Source organism: Drosophila persimilis, unplaced genomic scaffold, assembly GCF_003286085.1.
Source record: "Drosophila persimilis strain 14011-0111.01,24,50 unplaced genomic scaffold, DperRS2 tig00000715-arrow-arrow-pilon, whole genome shotgun sequence".
NCBI lineage: Eukaryota > Metazoa > Arthropoda > Insecta > Diptera > Drosophilidae > Drosophila > Drosophila persimilis.
The window spans coordinates 562,006-581,127 of NW_020825343.1; the positions used below are offsets into that span (position 1 = coordinate 562,006).

The 19,122-nt window shown below is 45.1% G+C and overlaps 1 protein-coding gene across 14 annotated transcripts in view; it reads right to left on the minus strand.

Moving 5' to 3' along the window:
- Positions 1-17,064, minus strand: part of LOC6601524 (CUGBP Elav-like family member 4) — a 138,299-nt gene extending 121,235 nt beyond the window's left edge. For 5 of the 14 annotated variants that reach the window (XR_003409104.1, XR_003409103.1, XR_003409101.1 and 2 more), the window contains exons 1-2: positions 16,757-17,064; positions 14,538-15,046 (exon numbers count right to left, since the gene is read on the minus strand). Coding sequence is in view for 8 of the 14 variants with exons in the window: in XM_026992222.1 (XP_026848023.1) it covers positions 352-393; positions 14,538-14,597 (102 nt within the window). In the remaining 6 variants the exon portion in view is untranslated. Of the gene's footprint in view, positions 1-351; positions 394-14,537; positions 15,047-16,756 lie in introns of those variants that run through there. The other 9 variants (XM_026992223.1, XM_026992224.1, XM_026992220.1 and 6 more) reach the window with 3 other exon arrangements.
- Positions 17,065-19,122: the final 2,058 nt, after the last annotated feature.

Genomic DNA, 19,122 nt, shown 5'->3' on the forward strand with positions numbered 1-19,122 from the left:
GACACACACATACACACAAAAACTAGCAGTGGCCGGGGGAAATGGAGGGAGTGGAAATGGGATGGGGAGACACACTCAGGGGAGCTTTTAGTTTTGAGCCACGTGAGTAGCATCATCGCTTGGGCTTCGGGCCATAAAAACAAGCCCCAAACGAGGTCAACTGAGGGCACTAAAATGCATTTGCTTTATATTCCTTACAATATACGAGTACGTGTATGTACGGGGGGGTATATGGGGGTATATGACAGGATGTTGGGCATAGATGTAGGTATAGGTGGATAGGAGTGATGCGGGACTTATACAGCTAAAGACGAATATAAAGAGTGTTAGCAGGTCGTTTTGTGTACTTACTAATTTGATGGCTGGTGGTATTAATGGATGATGGCAACTTACCTGGAAAGACAGATAAGGGAGAACACGAAAAGTTTAATATTATTATGTGTGGCGGGCGTGCGGCTTGTGGCGGGAGCAAGGGAACAAGGGAAGGGCAGGCACTGGGATAATTGGCTAAAACTATAATTATGTCATAATCAGAAGGGGGTGGAAGGCTGTGAAATCTAATCCAGCTGGGACAAAGACTGTAATTAGATCTGATGGAAGATGAAAGCATTTAGGATAAAACCTACTCTTAAAGACCTCTCTCTATTTGCGCACTCTCTCTGTTAAAGACTGGATGGATGGCTCTGCCTCTCCCACTCTCAAGTCTGCTGGAAAAATTGATTATCGACAACACTTTAACTCGCCCAAACCCAAGCACATGGCCCAAAGTTTGCCGAGGGCAAAACCAAAGAGGAAAAAATGTCATAAAAATTCTATTTTCGTATAAAATTTCGAAAGTAATCTAATAAATATTGATTTTCATTCGTCATCGCCACGACAGCGATGGCTATGGCGATGGCGATGGCGATGGCTATGGCGATGGCGACAACAACAACATTATCATGAGCACCCACAAGGGCCACAGGGGCCACAGGGGCCACGGGAGCTGGAGTGGAAGAGAGTCGTGTAACCCTACACGTGCATAAAGAGAGTGAGTCGAGGACAGGGCAGGGCAGGACAGGACAGGACACGACACGACAGGAACCAGGAGAGGACAGGCGTAGTCAATAGTCGTTATTTGATATAGTCGCCCGACCAACATGATGAAACGTGCCTGGGACCGCCAACGCCGCCGCTGACCAGGACACGGACACGGAGACGGACTAGGAGCAGGAGCAGGAGCGGGAGCAGGAGCTGACCGCACGTAAAGGGAACGGAACCCATCGCTGCAAGGGATGAAATCATGCGCGCAACTCGTTTTTGGTCAAGCATGCCACCCCATGGGGGAAACGGTCCGAGTATACGTGGCTGGGGCAGGGGCAGTAGCGGGAGCGGGAGCGGGAGCAGGGCTGTGGGGCAAACAGTTCATTCAATCATTCAAATGTCCTTTGAACTATAAAAATACATGACACTAATAAAGAAAACGAACAAATGACACGACACTGGAAACGCTCGCTCGCTCGCTCTCTCTCTCGTTCTCTGGCATTCTCTGAAGAGAAGTGAATAGGAAGACGACTGCCCAAAAAGTGCTATTTAGAGCAATTTATAAGCATACTTCGAGTCGCCCCCGGTCACCGGTCCCCGGTCCCCGGCACACGACATTTGACATTTACGAGAGAAAGTCCAGCACTGAGGAAGATAGGATCCCTTTTCCTTTACCCACCAGTGAAGTCCCCACTCTGCTTCCCTTTGCATTCGAAAGCACCATAAATTTTTGTGTAGCTATTTATTGCATTTTTATGTAAAATGCCGCTAACGGTAAACCTATATACGAACGTACGTCTTTTGCAGCTCTTTTATACCATTTTGGAAAGTTGTTTACGAGGCCACGAGAAATCGAATTGGGGAAACGCTCGAAGCCCACGCGAAATGACAAAAATTCAAGCAATTAAAGGTGCGCCAGAGAGGAGAGGAATCGAGAGATGGTAGATGGCAGAGAGGATAGGGAAAGCTCCATTCGCTGATTTTTACAAGCATTTTCTATGCATTCACATCGAGGATTGCATACTTTTCGAGGCTTTGGAATGATTTATCTAACATCTACCACGTCTGCACCACATTTTTATGGCCATATTCTCAGGTCGTCCTGCTACCCAGCTTCCCGATTTTCCTTTTCCCATTCCACATAACAATCGGAAAAGCCACAACAACTGGCACCAGCCATGGCCCGGACCGGCCGGGCCGCATCCGCGTCGGCATCCAGGTTCACGAATACGAACGACCACACAAATCAAAACAACGCACAGCGCCTAAAAAGCTGCTAAGGCCAATGCGAGGTCCTGTGGAGAGAGAAAGGGACTGGGACTGGGACTGGGACTGGGACTGGGACTAGGACGGGGGATGTGGATGGGCAGTAAACTACATGAAGGCTTTCTTCTCTGCGTCTGTGCCCATGTAATCTCTGTTGACCATAAAGATTTATAGACTATTGTGTGTCGTTCACGTTGCCGACGTCGTCGCGGCAGCCGCAGCAATGAAAAGGAAACTTTTTGCAACTTAGCGCCAAACTTTATGCAATAATTTATATATATTGGGCGCGCGAGCGCTTTGCCCATATAAAATGGCAAAGGTAAGGGCAAAACAAAACCCAAATAGGGGCAAAAACTGAAGAAAAAAAATATCTGGGAAAAACGCAATGCCGACGACCTACACAAAAGGCAATACACATAATGGTTGCAACAACACATGGAGGGGGTGGGCTGGAGAGAGAAAGTTCGGCAACAACAACAACAACAACAACCAATGCCGGCGTGAAGGTAACGCGTGTAGCAATAAGAACGAAGCAGGAGAGGAATTTAAAGAATAAAAGTTTTAAATGTTTATCTGCAAGTCGAAGCTATCGTACCCTAGGAAATATAGTTCGAGGCAATCTCTCTGATTTTTCTTCATCTGAAAATGGCACCCGTCCACTCTAGCACTTTATTTAAGGCATTAAATATAATATTTCCCATCCCTTCTCCTTTTCTCTTTCCCTTTCCTAACCCAGTGTACGACATGTCGTTCTATAGGATATATATTACTTCTAGCAGCTACTTTTAAGCCTTTCGAAATCTGTAACCAAATATGGAGTACCCTCGATCCACCTAAGCGTATCCAGGAACGTTGCAGGGACGTCCTGGTTTGGCGTTGGCGCGATAAAAAATTAAAAACTTGCTCCTTCGATACACAGCTTAGGTGTAAGACAAGGGAGCGGGGAGGCTGGAATGGGTCGGCAGAGGGGAGGTGGCATGGTTGCAGCACGCGAGAGCGCGCCAAGTGTAAAAAGAAAAACTTTTCAATGAGTTTTTCCTGTCGGCGTCGTCGTCGTCGGCGTCGGCGTCGGCGTCGGTTATGAGCGTGCCCCTCCGGATTCTTCCTCTGGCGGTTTATTGTTGTTTGCGTTTTAAATAGACTCGAGTGCTGTTGTTGTTGTTGTTGTTGCTGTTGCCGCTGCTGCTGCTGCTGCTGCAGAAGGAGCTGCCGGTTGCAGTCATTGTCTGAAGTGCGTTCGCTACTTTTGCCCCATTGTTGTGGGGCGGGGGGGGAGGAAAGGATGCTGGCTGTCCTCGGGACTCGAAATCAATCGATAGTTAATGGAAAATCGTTATTAATGAAAAGTTTACACCCAGCAGCCCCTCTGGACCACCAATTCTCACTCCCCATTTTGGGAGCCAGCAATTGAGCGCTCACTGAGCCATGGCAAAATGCTTGATAAAGTGCAGAAGGCAATAAAAAAACGAGGAGAAAACGGAGAGGAGAGGAGAGGAGGACGAGAAGCAGAACGAGCGTGAGACCAGAAAGAGAATGCTACATTTAAGTAGCAAAGTTTTCCTCTTTTTTCCATCGTAATTTCATTTGAGTGTGAAAAGTTGCACGCACATGGGGCATGAAGGCAGCGGAAGGCAGGCGGTAGGGCAGACGGGGGGGACGTAGTAGGAAATTGCGGGAAGAAAAGCAAACCTCCGCCCTGCCCTGCCCTGTCCTGCCCTGCCACGCTTTTTGTTGCTGCATATTTTCCAGCGCATAAATATTTTATGCATGCAACAAAAGCAGTCAAAACACAATGGCCAAAAAAAAAAACGTAAGCACTGAAAGGGGAAGAACGATAGAGGGGAGTGGGAAGCGGGAAGCGGGCAGCGGGGACTGAGACGGCAGCCGAGTTGTTCTGTCTGTTTGTGAAGCATTTGCACCTCTAACAAAGTTGAGAATATTTTTTACAATACGAGTGCGAGTATTTTTTCTGATTGAGGAGTAGAACCCATAAAAGTTTCGCCTTCTTTTGGCCCTGTTCCATCCTCAATAGTTTAATGGCAGTTTAAGTAGTTTGACAGTCAGCCTAGAGCCGTAATTGATTTGGACCTGAACCCAGTCGGGCCAAATCGCCGATGAGGCTGGCTGGCTGGCTGGCATCTCCATCTTTCGGTCCTTCGTGATCCATGTTCCGCTTGGAATGGTTTTGTAATCACATCAGCGAGGGAGGCAGAGGCAGGGGCAGAGGAAGGCCAAGGCGTTGCACAATTTTTGGGGGGGCTGATTTATTGCAACAACAAAGTTTTATCATGCATATTTTATGCGTGTAAATGTTGCCGTCATAAAAGCAAGACACACATGAGTGTGCGTATTCCAGTGGCAATGGCAGTGGCAGTGGCAGTGGCAGTGCGTGTTCCTGCCTCTTCATGTGGGTGGAAATGTGGGTGGAAATGGATTCCCTTTTTTATGCGTACGAGCTGTAATGGCGGCCAATAAAGCAGCCATTCAATGGCAGCAAATTGGCATTTTATTAGCGAACCCATTGCCGGCACTCTCTCCACTCTCTCTACACCCTGTCCCTCTCTCTCCCTCTCTCCTCTCTCTCTCTTTCCGCACTAATTTGGCTCGGCTTGGGCTCGGCGTACTTTGGCGCGTATGTCATAATAAAAATGAGTGTTGAAAACTTTTAACAAACGACAAAATACCAGTCGGAGGAGGTCCTCTTCCTACTGCATCGATCGATAGACTCTTTGGCTCTTCTTTCTCTCTCTCTTTGGGCGAAAGGATGTCCTCCCAAGTTGCGCTTTGAGGTCGTCGCCGCCGCCGCCGCCGCCGTCGTCGCCGTCTAAGGCAGGGCATAACTCAAAGTTTACTCAAGTTACTTGCGCCAGCGACAAGACAGAAAACTTTGTACTTTACATCATTAAAAAGTTTCGCTTTTCTCCTTTTTTTTCAGCGCCCTCGCTCTCTCTGTCTCTGTTGCCTTTCTCTTCAACTTTCTTTCCATTGACTGACTCCGACTCTGATTGTGATTCTCTGGCTCTGACTAGGAAGCTTAGCAATTGACAGTTGGCCATCAATCCACGGGGAGATGTCGGTGGGGCAGAGGATTGCTTAATTTGTGCGTTTCACAGGAGACTCCCATGACCGCAGGCCGGGCGACAAAAGATGAAAGGACTTCTTCCACTGATTGCAGGCCATCCATCAGCCCGGGAGGATCCCAGAATGTTGCATACATTTAGGCGTGAACAGAAATTCCCGTAATAAACGAGCGCGTAATGGAAAAAAACGCCTCCTCCTCGGCCTCCTCGGCCTCCTCTGCATCCTCGGCCTCCTCTGCAACAAATAAATAGTTGCAATGCTCAAGTTCTGGTGCTCTGGTTGGCTGTGCCTGCCACTGGCCACATGCTCGGCTAAGGGTTGGGGCGACCAACGGGGAATACTCGTGGGTCGAGGAGGAAAGGGGTGATAGCTGGGCTTGGGGACTTCCCCTGGCTCATAGTTGCCAGTAGTCGTGGTGGTTGCCTTTTTGTGCCCATGCGCATGGAAAATAGTTGCACAAACTTGCACACAGCACACAAAAAGATAGAAAAAAACCAAGGCATGAAATGAATGGAGCAACAAGAGAAAAAAAAAAAACGTAGAGAAACCCGGAAAACCAGGAAGGAGGAGCTCCCCAAGCTCCGCGAAGTGTCCTGCTTTGTGTGGCTCTTATACGAGTATCTGTGTTAGTGCTTCTGGATGTGTGTGGGTGTGTGTGTTGGTTGTGCATTGTCACTTGGCTAGTCTCCACCTCCACGGCCAACGAGTACGGGTACCAGAAAGATTTGCATAGAACTTTTCTGGCTGGACAGCACATGTGCCTCTGTCTGGTGGCTGGGGCAGGTCTGGGCAGGGGCTGAGGCAGGGGCTGAGGCTGGGGCTGGGGCTGGGGCTGGGGCGTTAAAGTGTTGCGCTGTGGCAATTATTAAGTTTTCCTTTTCTTGCCGACAATTGCAGTTGTTAGCCTTGGCTCCCTGTGCTTTTCCCTCTATGAATTATGTGCCGTGCCGGGCCACGCAACGCTGAGCACAAGGCGGCGTATTAGTGACAATTTAGCGGGGGGGGGGGGGGGGGGGGGGGGGGGAGGCCTAGGTGGCGGTGGCATACGTGGCAGTGGGGGTACATGTGCGTGGAGCGTTAAATTAAGCCAGACAGGCAGACAATGGAGGTGGAATGAAATGGCTGAAGGCAAAGATTAGTTAGCAAAAGGCGGCAAATTGAAACTGGAGGATTGAAAGGATTGAGATTGAAGATGGCGGATTGCTGATTGAAAGTGTTGCAAAAAGGTGAGACAAAAAGGGAGAACCCTTCAGAACCCTAAACAATATGCTCACAGAATGCTGACAATGGAAGTTGACCTTCCTTCAGATCTAAGAATTCGAATTCTTCCGTTTTGATCCTTGATTTTGTGTCACACATACTCCCGACTCAACTTATTCCAGCTTATGCTTGGTTCTAGTCTCGTCTGGGACAACGTGAATCAAAAGGAATACAACATCATAGGAGATTGGCGGTATCCTCTCTTCTATTAAGGATGTCCTACTTCACTTTGTGCCACTGCCTCTGGATAAATGATGCATATGCATTGCTACATCTATCTCTATCTCAATCTCTATTTCTGGTTTGCATCTGCATCTGGAGCTCCTTCCCGAACTGAAGCTGTAGTCGTATCTGTGTCTCTCTGTATCTGCGAGTAACATGTGTCATGTATTTTTTATATCCCTGCCAAACATCGTCTTTATGCTTTGACAAAATGTATACCATTTGCATATCCTCAGCTGTTGCGGGTCCGGGTCCGGGTCCGCGTCCGGGTCCGCGTCCGTGGCCCCATCCCTATCGCTTTGCTCCTATTGCAGCGCGTTTCGTGTTTTTCCCTTGAAAAATGCACCAAAAGCCAACGAACTGTAACTGGACGTCGTTTTCATCAATATCAATGGGTGAAAATCTGCCCCAGCTTCCATACCCCCCATACCCCATACCCCATCCACAGTCCCCCTGCCCAACTCTCATTCTCGTTCTTTCAGTTCAGTCCAGCAACAGAGTTGCAACATATGCTGTGCTATGCTGCAACAGAGAGGTGGCAGATGGGGCACCAGCAGCGGCAGCAACAGCAGCAGTGAGGTCTGGTGTGGACAGCAGTGCTTTTGCAATACAACGCATCATTTTTATTGTTTGTCGGCTGCAAGAAAATAGCAACAGCAGCAACAACAGCAACGTCTATTGAAAATAGAAAGGAAAATGCTGAAAGGCACACCGCCAGGGACGACGGGCGATGGCGATGGCGATGGCGATGGCGATGACGGGGGCGGTACGGGGTCGGGGCTCGGGGTTTGTCGAAGGCGGAATCCGTTTCGTGCTTTTGTATTTTTGCACCCAAAAATAGAAAAATGCAACAAAACCAACACACCAACACACAGAAACGGCGAAAAAAATCGAGAGAAATAAGTTGAAATGCGCATTGAAGTGGCGGCGTCTAATGTACCCGAAGGGGTGCTTGGGTGGGCAGAGGGAGAGGGAGAGGGCGAGGGAGGCATGCCGTGGGGGTTACGGCTCTCAGATACATTTCTGAGTTGTTTTGTTGCTGCTGTCGGTTACAATTCCTCAATAAGATATGCGCTTTGGATTTGGCTCTGCAATTTTCGTTTCGCTGGAGTTCGGGAAAGGGAATAGCGAGGCAACCATATATGTACATGGGGTTGATTAGGTTAGAGCATCTAGAGCAGGGCGGAGGAAATTCAACAAAAGTTGACAGTCCATCGATTCGGGGACCCCCCTCCTCCCCCATGCAGGCACAGCCATGGGCACCCTCCCCTGAAAGGGAGCTCAGACGCTAACGACACTATCAACAAGCACCACAAACAACAACCGCATTTAACTATTGTACACTTCACTACCTAATAAGTCTCAATTAAATGTACATAAACCATAACACCTTGTAACATTTGCATGTTTCAGCCGGCAACAAACAAACCCCGCAGCCCTCTCTACCCCCCCACCCTCCACCCCCCATCGCCTTCGACGCTCGACGCTCGTGGTGTTTGCCTGAACAACTTTCAAAAGTTTCAGCACGCAAACCTTTGGCGAACGCAGAAAACGAGCAGAGCAACAATCAGCCATGAAACACCTGCCCACCCAGAAGGAAACTGTCATTCTGTCAGTGTGTCATTCAATCATTTGCTCATTACTAAAGTCCCTGACATTGTCAATGTCATTGGGAGCGCGCTGCCTACTCACAAGGGGAGCAGCTTGAAGGCAAGGAATGTACTCTTACTGAAATATCAGAGAACTATTCCCGATTCACGTCTCTTTGCCTTAAGGATTCTCTTCTTTGGAGATCGTTGGGCAAAGGACATCGGCAGTTCTTTATACCTTATCCAACCTTCAAGTTCTTTCCGCCGTTTTCCCCCTGATTCGATGTCTCATTTAGGGTTCCTATTGAATATTTTCAATTTGACTTGGGCCTGTCTGTGCCATCAGTACTGTTCCCCCTCTCCGGTCCCGTTCCCCCCCGCGGTTGTGCATTGCATGCGTGCGTTTCAAGTGGCTGTTGCTGTTGCTGTTCTGGGCCGCTTCCTGTCGTAAATAAAACGAAATTCGCTTTTGGCAACTTCCTTGCCACAACACTCCCTTGCAGGTTTTCCACCCCTGGCGGCACCCCTTAATGAATGCGACATTATTTTTTATGAGCTGTCAAACACTATTTTCCATACATTTCTTCTCTCCGGCCGCCCCATCTCCGACAGGTTTTCCCTTGGTTTTCTGTGGCTCGACCCCATCGGGGCCCGTTCCGAGTTTCCTTTTGCCATTTTTATTTATCGCCCTTGAGTGTCTGTGAGTGTTCCTGTGTGTGTGCCTGTGTGTGTGCGTGTGGTTATTGTTATTATTTATATTATTTTTGATAAATGTTTTTGGGAAATTTGTATTTTATTGGTTGTTTATCGACAATTAGCGGTTTTGTTTGCCGAGTTTTCCTTGGCATAATGTTAACATTGTGCCCCCCTCTCTCTCTCTCTCTCAATCTGAATGGTTTTTCCTCTCTCTCTCTTTTTCTTTCATTTGTGTGTATGTTTGTTGATTTATTGACCAAGTGGAAACAACAATAGGCAGGATAACTTAGTTCAAGGAGCTATGAAAGTGGAAGTGGAAGAGGAAACCCCAAAGGCAGGAAAATAATAATATTGTGGCAGGGAAATAATTAGCAGCGAAGGAAATTTAAAATGTAGAAAAATAGAATATAGTATAGTAGAGAAAAACAATCTGTTGCGCCACATAAATAATAATCTGAATCGAAAGAGAGCGAAGCCGAAGCCCTCTTCAAGCGGTTTTGCACTTTGGAGAAATACATTAAAAAAATTATGCAAAATTTATACGGATGAAGGCGCCACCACCCTCGCACTTCCCCTGCCACATACTCAGATACAGAGAGATAAAGAGAGAGAGAGAGAGAGAGAGAGAGAGAGGAAAAGGCAAGCATCTGGAAATTGTGTTCACATGACGCACGCATCTGCGTCTGTGAACTGTGAGATTTTCTTTTGGTTTTCCGCTGCTTTTTGGTGTTTTTTTGCGCTTTTGTTTACATTTCGATTCAGCTATTTTGAGAAGCCATAAACAAAAGAAAGGAAAACGTGCAGAAGCCAAAGGAAAAGCGAATCAAGAGAAGAGAAGGAAATCGGAGATGAGTCGGAAAATGTATAACTAATATAAATGCGAGTATATATTTACGAGTGCTCGAATACTCGTGCAACAATACAATATACAATATATAGGGAAACCTAATGAGCTGTGCAGCTTTTGAAGTTGCCTCATTACGATGATCGAATTGAATGGAATCGCAAATGGATCGATAGTCAGATGGAAGACCCACAATTAAGGCGGGCAGCCATAGATAATACCCCAAGGAGGGGGGCGCCATGGGCACCGTGGGCGCCGTGGGCACCAGGGGCGATGGATACGCTCGGGGGTGTGCGTTAATCACGCAAGTAATTCCAATGCCCCGAACAGGCCCGCACCCTCAACCGCGCGCCACTCTGCAGCGCCTTCGCTGCCCTGTTGCGATAAGTTTTCCTTGCCACTCATTTTCAGGGGGTGAGTTTTTCCTGCTGTTGCTGGCACAAAGCATAATCAGCGCTAAACATGCCAAGCACAACAAAAGAAAGCAAAAGGGAATGTGGGCGAGGCTGTGGCACTTTTCCAGGGGAGGGTGCAGTCGGCTAGCTCTCTGCTCTCTGCTCCGTGTTCCCCTGTTCCCTGTTAACAAAGCTATAAAACTGTCACCTATAATAATCAAGAGTCTCCAAGCCTTAGCCAGAGCCAGGCGCGTGGCTCCGAGCATACATCATAAAAACCCAAATTACTGCAGTCGAGCATTACTTTATTGGGTTCCAGAAAGGCTCTCATTAGAACTAACCAAATGAGTCGTAAAACGAATTTTTTTTGGGGGCGGCAAAGGTGTGCAAATTAATCGAATTGATTGGAAAAGTCGAATGTGGTTTTACAACAGAGAACCAACGCGTTTCAAGAATGATTTGCAATCCATTCAAAAATCCTGAAATTTTGTTAGTAACTTTTAAGCTTTTATTTTATTTTATTCCCTTCTGGATACCACATGTTTCGTTCTTTTATCAAATATCAAATATTTATATCGAAAGAGAGCTTACAATTTCCAGCTCCCGGTTCTGGTTGTTTTTATTTCCAATTCTTCGCCCCGCGAGAGGACTTTCCACTTCTGTTTCTTTACCCGCTCTTTGGGCAGTATTTATGTTGATTAGGCCGACTTGGGCCAATTTGCCGACTTAGGCAATTACCAGCAAGCCAACAAAAGGCGTTGGCGCTTTTCAATATTTACACGCTTCGCCATCCAATTTCCCCCATCGGACCCCCTCTTAATGGTATGTAAATGCTTGACGGCTTACAAAACACAAGTCCAAGCATAACAATGGCGCGGGCAGGCGAGGGCGAAGTCAAAGGCAAGGAAGGCAAGAAGCAAAAGTCGAGGAAAAGGCGACCGCAACCCGTTATTATTATTGTTGCATACGTCAAGGCGCTGGCTCTTTGTTTTCTTTTTTGTTTTCACCGCTTTGTTTTCCCAAGTAATTTGCAGTGGCATGTAATTTAATAGCACTCGCAGGCGTACGCCCGAAGAGTGGGTGCGAGTATGTGTGCCACGGCGCTGTTGAATGCGCCCCCAGGTGGGCAGCGAGTCGGGAGTGGCATGTCAAAAGGTAAATTATGCCAGCGGCTGACAAGACAGAGACAAGGCTCCTTTGGTCTCCGGTCTCCGGTCTCCACTCTCTCCTTGTGTGGCATGTGGCCAGGCACCGTTCAAGATTATTGGTTTCAAGGGTAAAATTATGAAATGAAGTGGAAAATTAAGTGTATGATTGTGCCAAGTGCTGCAGGGAGTGCCTACTACACGGAGCTGAGGATGGCGATGGAGATGGTGATAGAGATGGCGATGGCGTTGAGTGAAGCAGAAGAATGTTTGAAGGGTACACATAGGTGAGGATGAAAGAGGATTGATGGGAGCCACAATTAGGAGAGGTAGAGAGGGATTTCAAGGGGATAGAGGAGAGATGCAAGCTGGAAGATATTTGAGATTAGTTTTGTAGTTTTTTGCAAACTGTACAGACATTAAAGTATCATCTACTGTTCTAGCCACAAAGCCTAGTCTAGTTCTATCCTCGGAAGCCACAAATTATAGGCTCTTTTACTTGAATAATCAATAAATTGCATACTTTGCAGAATCCTTGCAGATAACACCATATCTTCATCTGTAGGGATTCTTTCTATTAGTGACTATTCGTTTCTCCATACAAAACTTTTTTATAAGGTTTCCCTGTGCCATTTTCCATTTAAGAACATTTTCTGTACCAAATTATACGACTTTCCTGCATGGAAATGTCTTAGCTGGCAACTTTTCTGTGTCATTCATTGTACTTAGAAGGCTCCCCCGCCCCTGGGTCCTGTCTCTCTTCCTTTGTCGGTATCTCTGAATGACAAAGGAAAAACTGACTTACTAGCAAACCGAGAAATAAAACTTTAAAAAGCAAGTTCGTGTCTGAGTCATAGCCCAAAATGCAATCGCACTGCTCTGAAAATGGAAGGGAGAAAGGACCCCAAGAACTGTGTCAACGACTTTGCTCCACTTAACCATTTAACGAGCGAGTTAGCCAACACGTAATGCCAGCAGCAAAGGGATGTGAAAAAATTCAAAACAAGTGGCACAAAAATATTGAACAACAATAAAGAGAAGAGACATAGATAGAGGAAGAGAACGAGGGCATGAGAGAAATAGAGAGAGAGAGAGAGTATCTTCACCAGAAAAAGCAACAGAGAACGCATGTTTCATTATAGAAATAAACAGGGGAGAGGAGAGAAGGGAAGAGGCAGGGACAGGGACTGGGACAGAGACGGGGCGAACATCCCCTGTCAAGGATGAATGTAAAAACAGACAGAACTGGAATAAGTAGGAAGTGAGTGGGTGGTGGATGAGGAACAGGGCCAGGACACGAGGACACCAGGATACAGAGACATAGAGACATAGAGACACAGGACTCGGGACGCACGCACAAAGCACAACAAAGAACGCCGGCGACGTCATCTAACGCCGCACGCACAAACGCCCCCCTCCTGTGACATTATGCCACCCCATACCATCCCCATGCGACGATGGTAGCACTTGCACCCGATCCTAGACAGCCACCACCATAAAACTGAAATACACAATGAAATTTACGCAATATCCTCCCAAGTAACAGACTTTTCTCTCTAATAAAATCAGAAAATAGAGAATAAAGAATAAAGAATAAAGAAGTATAGGGTATAGAGTATAGAGCGTAGAGCGTAGAGTGAATAACTGTAAAGAGGGTGACAAGCGGACAACACCAACAACATGTGATAAAGCAGTCAGCTGAAAGTGAAACAGACAGACAGACAGATGAAGAGAAGGAAGGAGACAGGGTGGCGGGGAGACGGGGAGAGACAGATAGAGCGGACCGTAACGCAACTGAAATAAATGTAAATCCGATTAGAAGTTAAGTTTTTCGAAAATTTCCCAAAGCTGGTTGACAACTTTAAGAGAGAGAGAGAGAGGGAGAGCAGCGAGGAACAGGCAAAGGGAAAAGCCAGTGGATAAATCAATATGTAGGTTAAAGATAATGGTTATCGGAGCCATATGTTTCACTTAGGAATGTAGGATGTTCCCTCCTATTATGTGGCACATAACGGTTTCGATGATATGTATTTTGTATGAAAAGTGGTTTGACGACTTGGAATCTGACGAAATTAGATATTCTCAGAGGCTGAAACTGTTCAAAGTGCGTTCAACTAAATTGATTTAATAGTTCTGTAACAAGTTTGACTGGGAATTTAAAAGCATAGCAAAGTACTTTTGAAGTGCTTGTATTATTTGACCTCTAAATATGGTTAAATAGTTTGAAATTTATTTTAAACCTGCATATTTTCTTCCTTCTGTATATTTCTGTATCAACATTTTCATGACTTTCCCTAAGAAGTTCACAACACACTTTAATGTGAAGCCAAGCTTTCAAAAATCAGCTAAAAATAAAGATCTTCTCCAATTTGAACCCCCTTCTAAAAACTGCATATTTTCCAGAACAGGAGCAGGAGAATTAATCAGTCATAACAAAAACACCAGCAGATGTTGGCCAGTGCAAAGATTGCGGCGTGTTAATGGCCCAGAGAGGCAGACGGCCAAAGTGAGAGTCACATTGACCTACACACACACACACTGATTTTGAATTTCCCACCAGAAAAAATACAATATCACACAGGCACACATACAGAAAGGACATGCATGAAACACAGACACACAGCCGAATGATTAATTGTCAAAATATGTTGAGCAAAGCCAAAAAAAAGATATTGGGGAAGAGAAAAAGGCGGAGGAGAGCGTAGAAATGGAGAGAGAGAGGGGGGAAAGCGTCACAACAACATAATAAAAAGTGCGTTAGTGTGTGTGTGTGCGGTCATGTATGCATATGTATTTGTATTAAGTTGTCATTACGTGACTCTACGGACAAGAAGATTTATTATCATTTTGTCCTCTCTCCGGGACCGCGCCACACACTCCACACACCACATACCACACACACAGCACACAGAACACAGCACTCTGCACTCTGCACTCTCCTGGTTCCTGAACTCTCTTCACTTCTGCCCGCTGCTTATGGTGTGGAAATTCATTCCACTCTCGATTTGATACTCACAGTAACTTGTTGAGCAAACTCAACCTTCGGCTGGCCGACCAATTCAATAATATGAACCATATGGAACGATTTGCTCTTGGACGTGGCGCCTTTGCGAGAAAAAATGGTCAACGCTTTTCTGAATTTTCACTGGGTATTTTCAGTTGTCTGCACCGTTACGAGTACGGGTTTTGTCTTTTAAATAATTTTTTTTTTTTTTTGAAGGTTTTTTGGTAACACTTTTTTTAAAATTTTTTTTTTTGAGTTGCTTTTTCTCTTTGTTTCTGTTGTTTCTGTTGTTGTTTTTTTTGTTGTTTGGGTTTTGTTTTTGTTTTATTGATTTGCTCTTGGAGTGCTTTTGATTCTCTGCGGTTGTCTGTCTCTGGGTTTGGTCTGCTCTAAATGTACTCGTGAGTGTCTATAATAATTTATCTTATCTGTATTTTCCAGTATTTAAACACACACGCGTGTAGTAGTGCTGCTGCTGATGCCCTTCCTCTCTCGCTTCCCAGTAGATCGCCTGCTCGTTTCTAAAATCGAATTAAAATTTGTATTTCATTGTTTTTTTCGTGTCGGGTGTAAGCATGGGTAATTCGGAGCGCTTTTCAGGTACAGTCGGTTTGAAATAATTTTTTTTCGGATACGTACGTATTTAGATAAGCGTTTCGTGTTTAATTGCTTGGAAATGAGGTGGGGCATGGCCCGGTGCTGAAGGCGGAGGAAATAAATCCAATCCGAAACACTTTGCACAATTTTCGGGGTAAATATTTATTGGTGTTTATTGTTTTTGGCAAAGCAAATTAGTTATTGTTTTTATTCAATGCATGGATTTATTCTTGGAAAACCAGTCAAAGAAATGATTTCATTGAAATTGCATTGCTTTTCAAAACTCTAAAAAAATATTTAAAAAAATGTTTGAGCGTACATTTTACTGCACTTAAAAAAAAAATCATTTCCAAGCACTGCACTTTGAATTTCGAGTGTAATTTGACAATATTTTCCAGCACTAGATTAAAAATGTAAAAAAAATTAAAAAAAAAATAAATATTATTTCAAGCCGTTTACCAGCAAAATATTTCAAACAACCAAAGACACACATGAGCAGTCGAACAAGAAAATGAAAGAATATGTGTAAGGAACTGCACTTAAAAAAATCTTTGAAAAATGTAAATTCTTTTCCTAAGCCCCCAGAAAACTATTAGAAATTGTTAAAGTCATTTAGGACCATTTTAACACTCGTTGAGAGGCAGAAATGTTCCAATATTGGCCAGGCAAATAATTTAGTTTAATGTGTGCCAATCGGGCCACATCAAAGCGGCCATAAAATATTTTAACCAACCGAAAATACTCCGCATAGTATTTCCAGAAAGCACAGGCCAAAGTCCCAGGCCATAGAACCAAAAATCATGCTCTGTTGGCCAAAAATCATTAAGAGCAATGCCTGTTCAATTAACATGGCCATACTCGTACAAATGCTACCGAAAATATACACTGGGCTCATATGCATGTACATTTATCTTTGTATTGGGAGAACGAGCAGCCAGGCAATCGCACTTCAAATCCAAAAAATACGGCAAACAAAACTGATTTTTTTTTTTTGGCAAAAATGGTTTCAATGGGATCTCTCTGGTCTGTCGAGTGCTGGAGAATCGGCGGAATCGGAGGAATGCCATGGAAATGAAAATGAAATTATGGAATGCTCAAAATATTCAAATTCGATGTGAGAAGCATTTTCTCTACTCTGGGTTTGGTTTGGTTTGGTTTGCTTTTTGGGCCAGCATTTTAATTGAAAATGTTTTCGTGTGCTGCGAGCGTGAAACAATTTTCCGTTTGTTTGTTTATGTAGGAAAATTGGAAAAAATAGAAGACACAAAAAATAACAGAGAGGAAAAAGTGTTTTGGAAAAGTAAGCCCCATCAAAAAGAGAGCAAAACAACCTGATCGGCAGCCGAGATCTGCTCTTTTTCCAGTTCTATTTGGGCCTTTTGTTTACCAATTATTTCTAATTATTTTTGGGTTTGTTTATGATGGCAGTCGATCTATTTTGAGAGCAAATGTCGATGAGGCGCTGATGAGAGTTGGTACAGAAACAGAAGAGAAACAGAACAAAAATCGGAAATCTGAAATCTGAAATCGGCTTGGGATGATTCGGGAACTGCTTTATGTGTGTGCTGTGAGCTATGGGAAATACTTTTGAGCGTGAACTGAGGATGATCTTAGTAGTAATTGCCCTTGCTTACAGATTTAACAGTTATATATTTGAATCGGTTTTTGGTTGTTTTGTGTTTTTGGGTTTTTGAGTAAACGAATTTATAGAGTTTGTTTTCGATTTGTTGGTGAATTTGATTTGATTAAATTTGTTGATATATTTGCAATATATTTTGAAGCGAGTTATTATTTTGTTAAAATTTTAATTGGTTTTTCGTTTCCTTGGTTTTTTGTTTTGTTGAATATTCTAGTTTGTATTATTTTTGTATTTCAATGCAGCGTTTCAGAATAGAAGAACAAATGTCAGACGACAGTCGACGAGAACTATACGAAATATTCCGACTTAACTACACAGAACTCACTAGGCTGAACCTCACGATTGAACTGTACGTGAAAATGTGAAAACACTGAAGAAGGACGGCGCTTTCGAAGGCGAGAAGAACCCCAAAAGACAAACCGAACCGAAACGAAGCGAACCACGAACCGAGGCGAACAACACCGAACGGCAACGAACACCAACGAACTTACAACACATCCGACCAATTCGAACTAGCGAACGCAACAGCCCAACACAGCCGGCAATGGACGAGTACGTAGCGGTAAACAACAATGCACCACCCATCCCACCCACAACACCCACACATCCAAACGTTCGAACGTTCGAGCATGTGTGCTGCGTGGCTCGTTCGGTTCGATGTCAAACGAAAACAAGCAGCAGGAAGTTCGGAAGTTAAGAGCAAGATCTGGGTGGCAGGATGGGTGTCGGGTGTCGGGTGTCGCGTGTCGGGTCCTCGATAAGTAACTGATAAGAAAAAGTCCCTTTGCGAACCGTTGTTGTGTTGGAAACTATTATCATTCGATGGATATCTTGGAAAAAACTATAATAGAACCCTTTTCTTGGGGCATTTCTCAAGACAAAATCGTATACTCTCCCATCCATTACAGAGCATAACAAAAACACAACCAAGAATGGAGGGGAAGAGAAAACGACGAAGACCGAATAGCGGCACACAGAGCACACAGGCTGGAAAATACAACAAGGCCTAAAGGGAAAATATACGACCCAACCGACCCAACCGACCCACTCGTGCTAGCCGAAGCACGCGCAGCCTTTGCTCTCTCACTCGCGGTGCGTTCTCTCTCGCTCTGTCACTCCCTCTCTCTCGTTTGCGGCGAGAGAGCGAGCGAGACGGCTAGCGGCTTGCGCCTTAGATATGTGAGGTGTTTTGTATAGTGGAGCGGAATGCATCTGAGTGGGAGAGCGCGAGAGCAGAGCGCGTGGCTGCCATGTGCCGGGCTTACTGGCTGGCTGGACTGTGCCTACAGTGGGGGTTGGGTGAGTTGCGGTAGAGTGGGGTGTTATGACGAGGCGTTCGGCAGAAGAGAGAGGAGAGCGTACAGCTAAAAACATGTGCGTTTTCCCCGTTTCCCCGTTTCTCCGTTTGTTTTTGCGTTTTCTGTTTTGACTGGAAAAGCGCTCCTAATCATCGCTTGAATACTTGTATTTATGAAACACATGACTCACAATATATATCATTAAGGCTGGGTAACAGTTTTCCTTTTTTTTTGTGCTGCCAAAAAGCAAACACAGAAAACGTGGCTGGAAAGCTACGCCAATAAGAGCACCTGAGAGAGAACCGCACTGACTAAAGAGAGCCGAGCCTAAAGAGAGATAGATAGTGACTATCTCCGGCACTCCATTCACCGAAATGTTTTCAAAATACATCATTATGAAGCTCATGCTGATGCTGATGTTCAAGACAGGAAGAAATTAATATGCGAAACGCAACAATTTTCCCCGAACTACAACAGCAGATCGGGTAGTGGGGAGTGCGGAGTGGGGAGTGGAGAAGGGGTCCTTTTGTGCGTTGCTTAAAGCCGGCAACAAAACAAAAACAGCAACAAGAAAAACATCTGCGAGGCATCGAATGTGATGTGAGCCAAGTTTTTGGGGCGCGGCTTGGTTTTTTTTTATTTTTCCGGTTTCCGGCCTTATTTTTGCAGGGGGTTTCCATCTTAGTTGAGACACAGTTTTGGTCTTGAAGTCACAATGGATAACTGGTGTCAACGGTGGCTCAGAGAGTGGGTGATAGAACTAAGAGTTACGATAGACGATAATGCCAGATGTTAATCATTCAAACGAGCTATTTTCTAACGATTGCGGACAGTTTTTGATCAGGATCTGACTACAATTACAAGTAAATAGAAGTCCTGAATAGTTTTTGAGCGGGAATGGAAGTGTTCATGAGTGGAAACCCCTTTTGATGGTTGCTTTCATCGGTTCTAAGCCGGGCTTGAAACAAGTGGAAACACACCAATTTGTGGCTGGGAGCGACCAGCGCTGTTAATCTTCCAGCTAATACGCCCAAATCCATCAATAGTCAGCTCGATTCAGTCC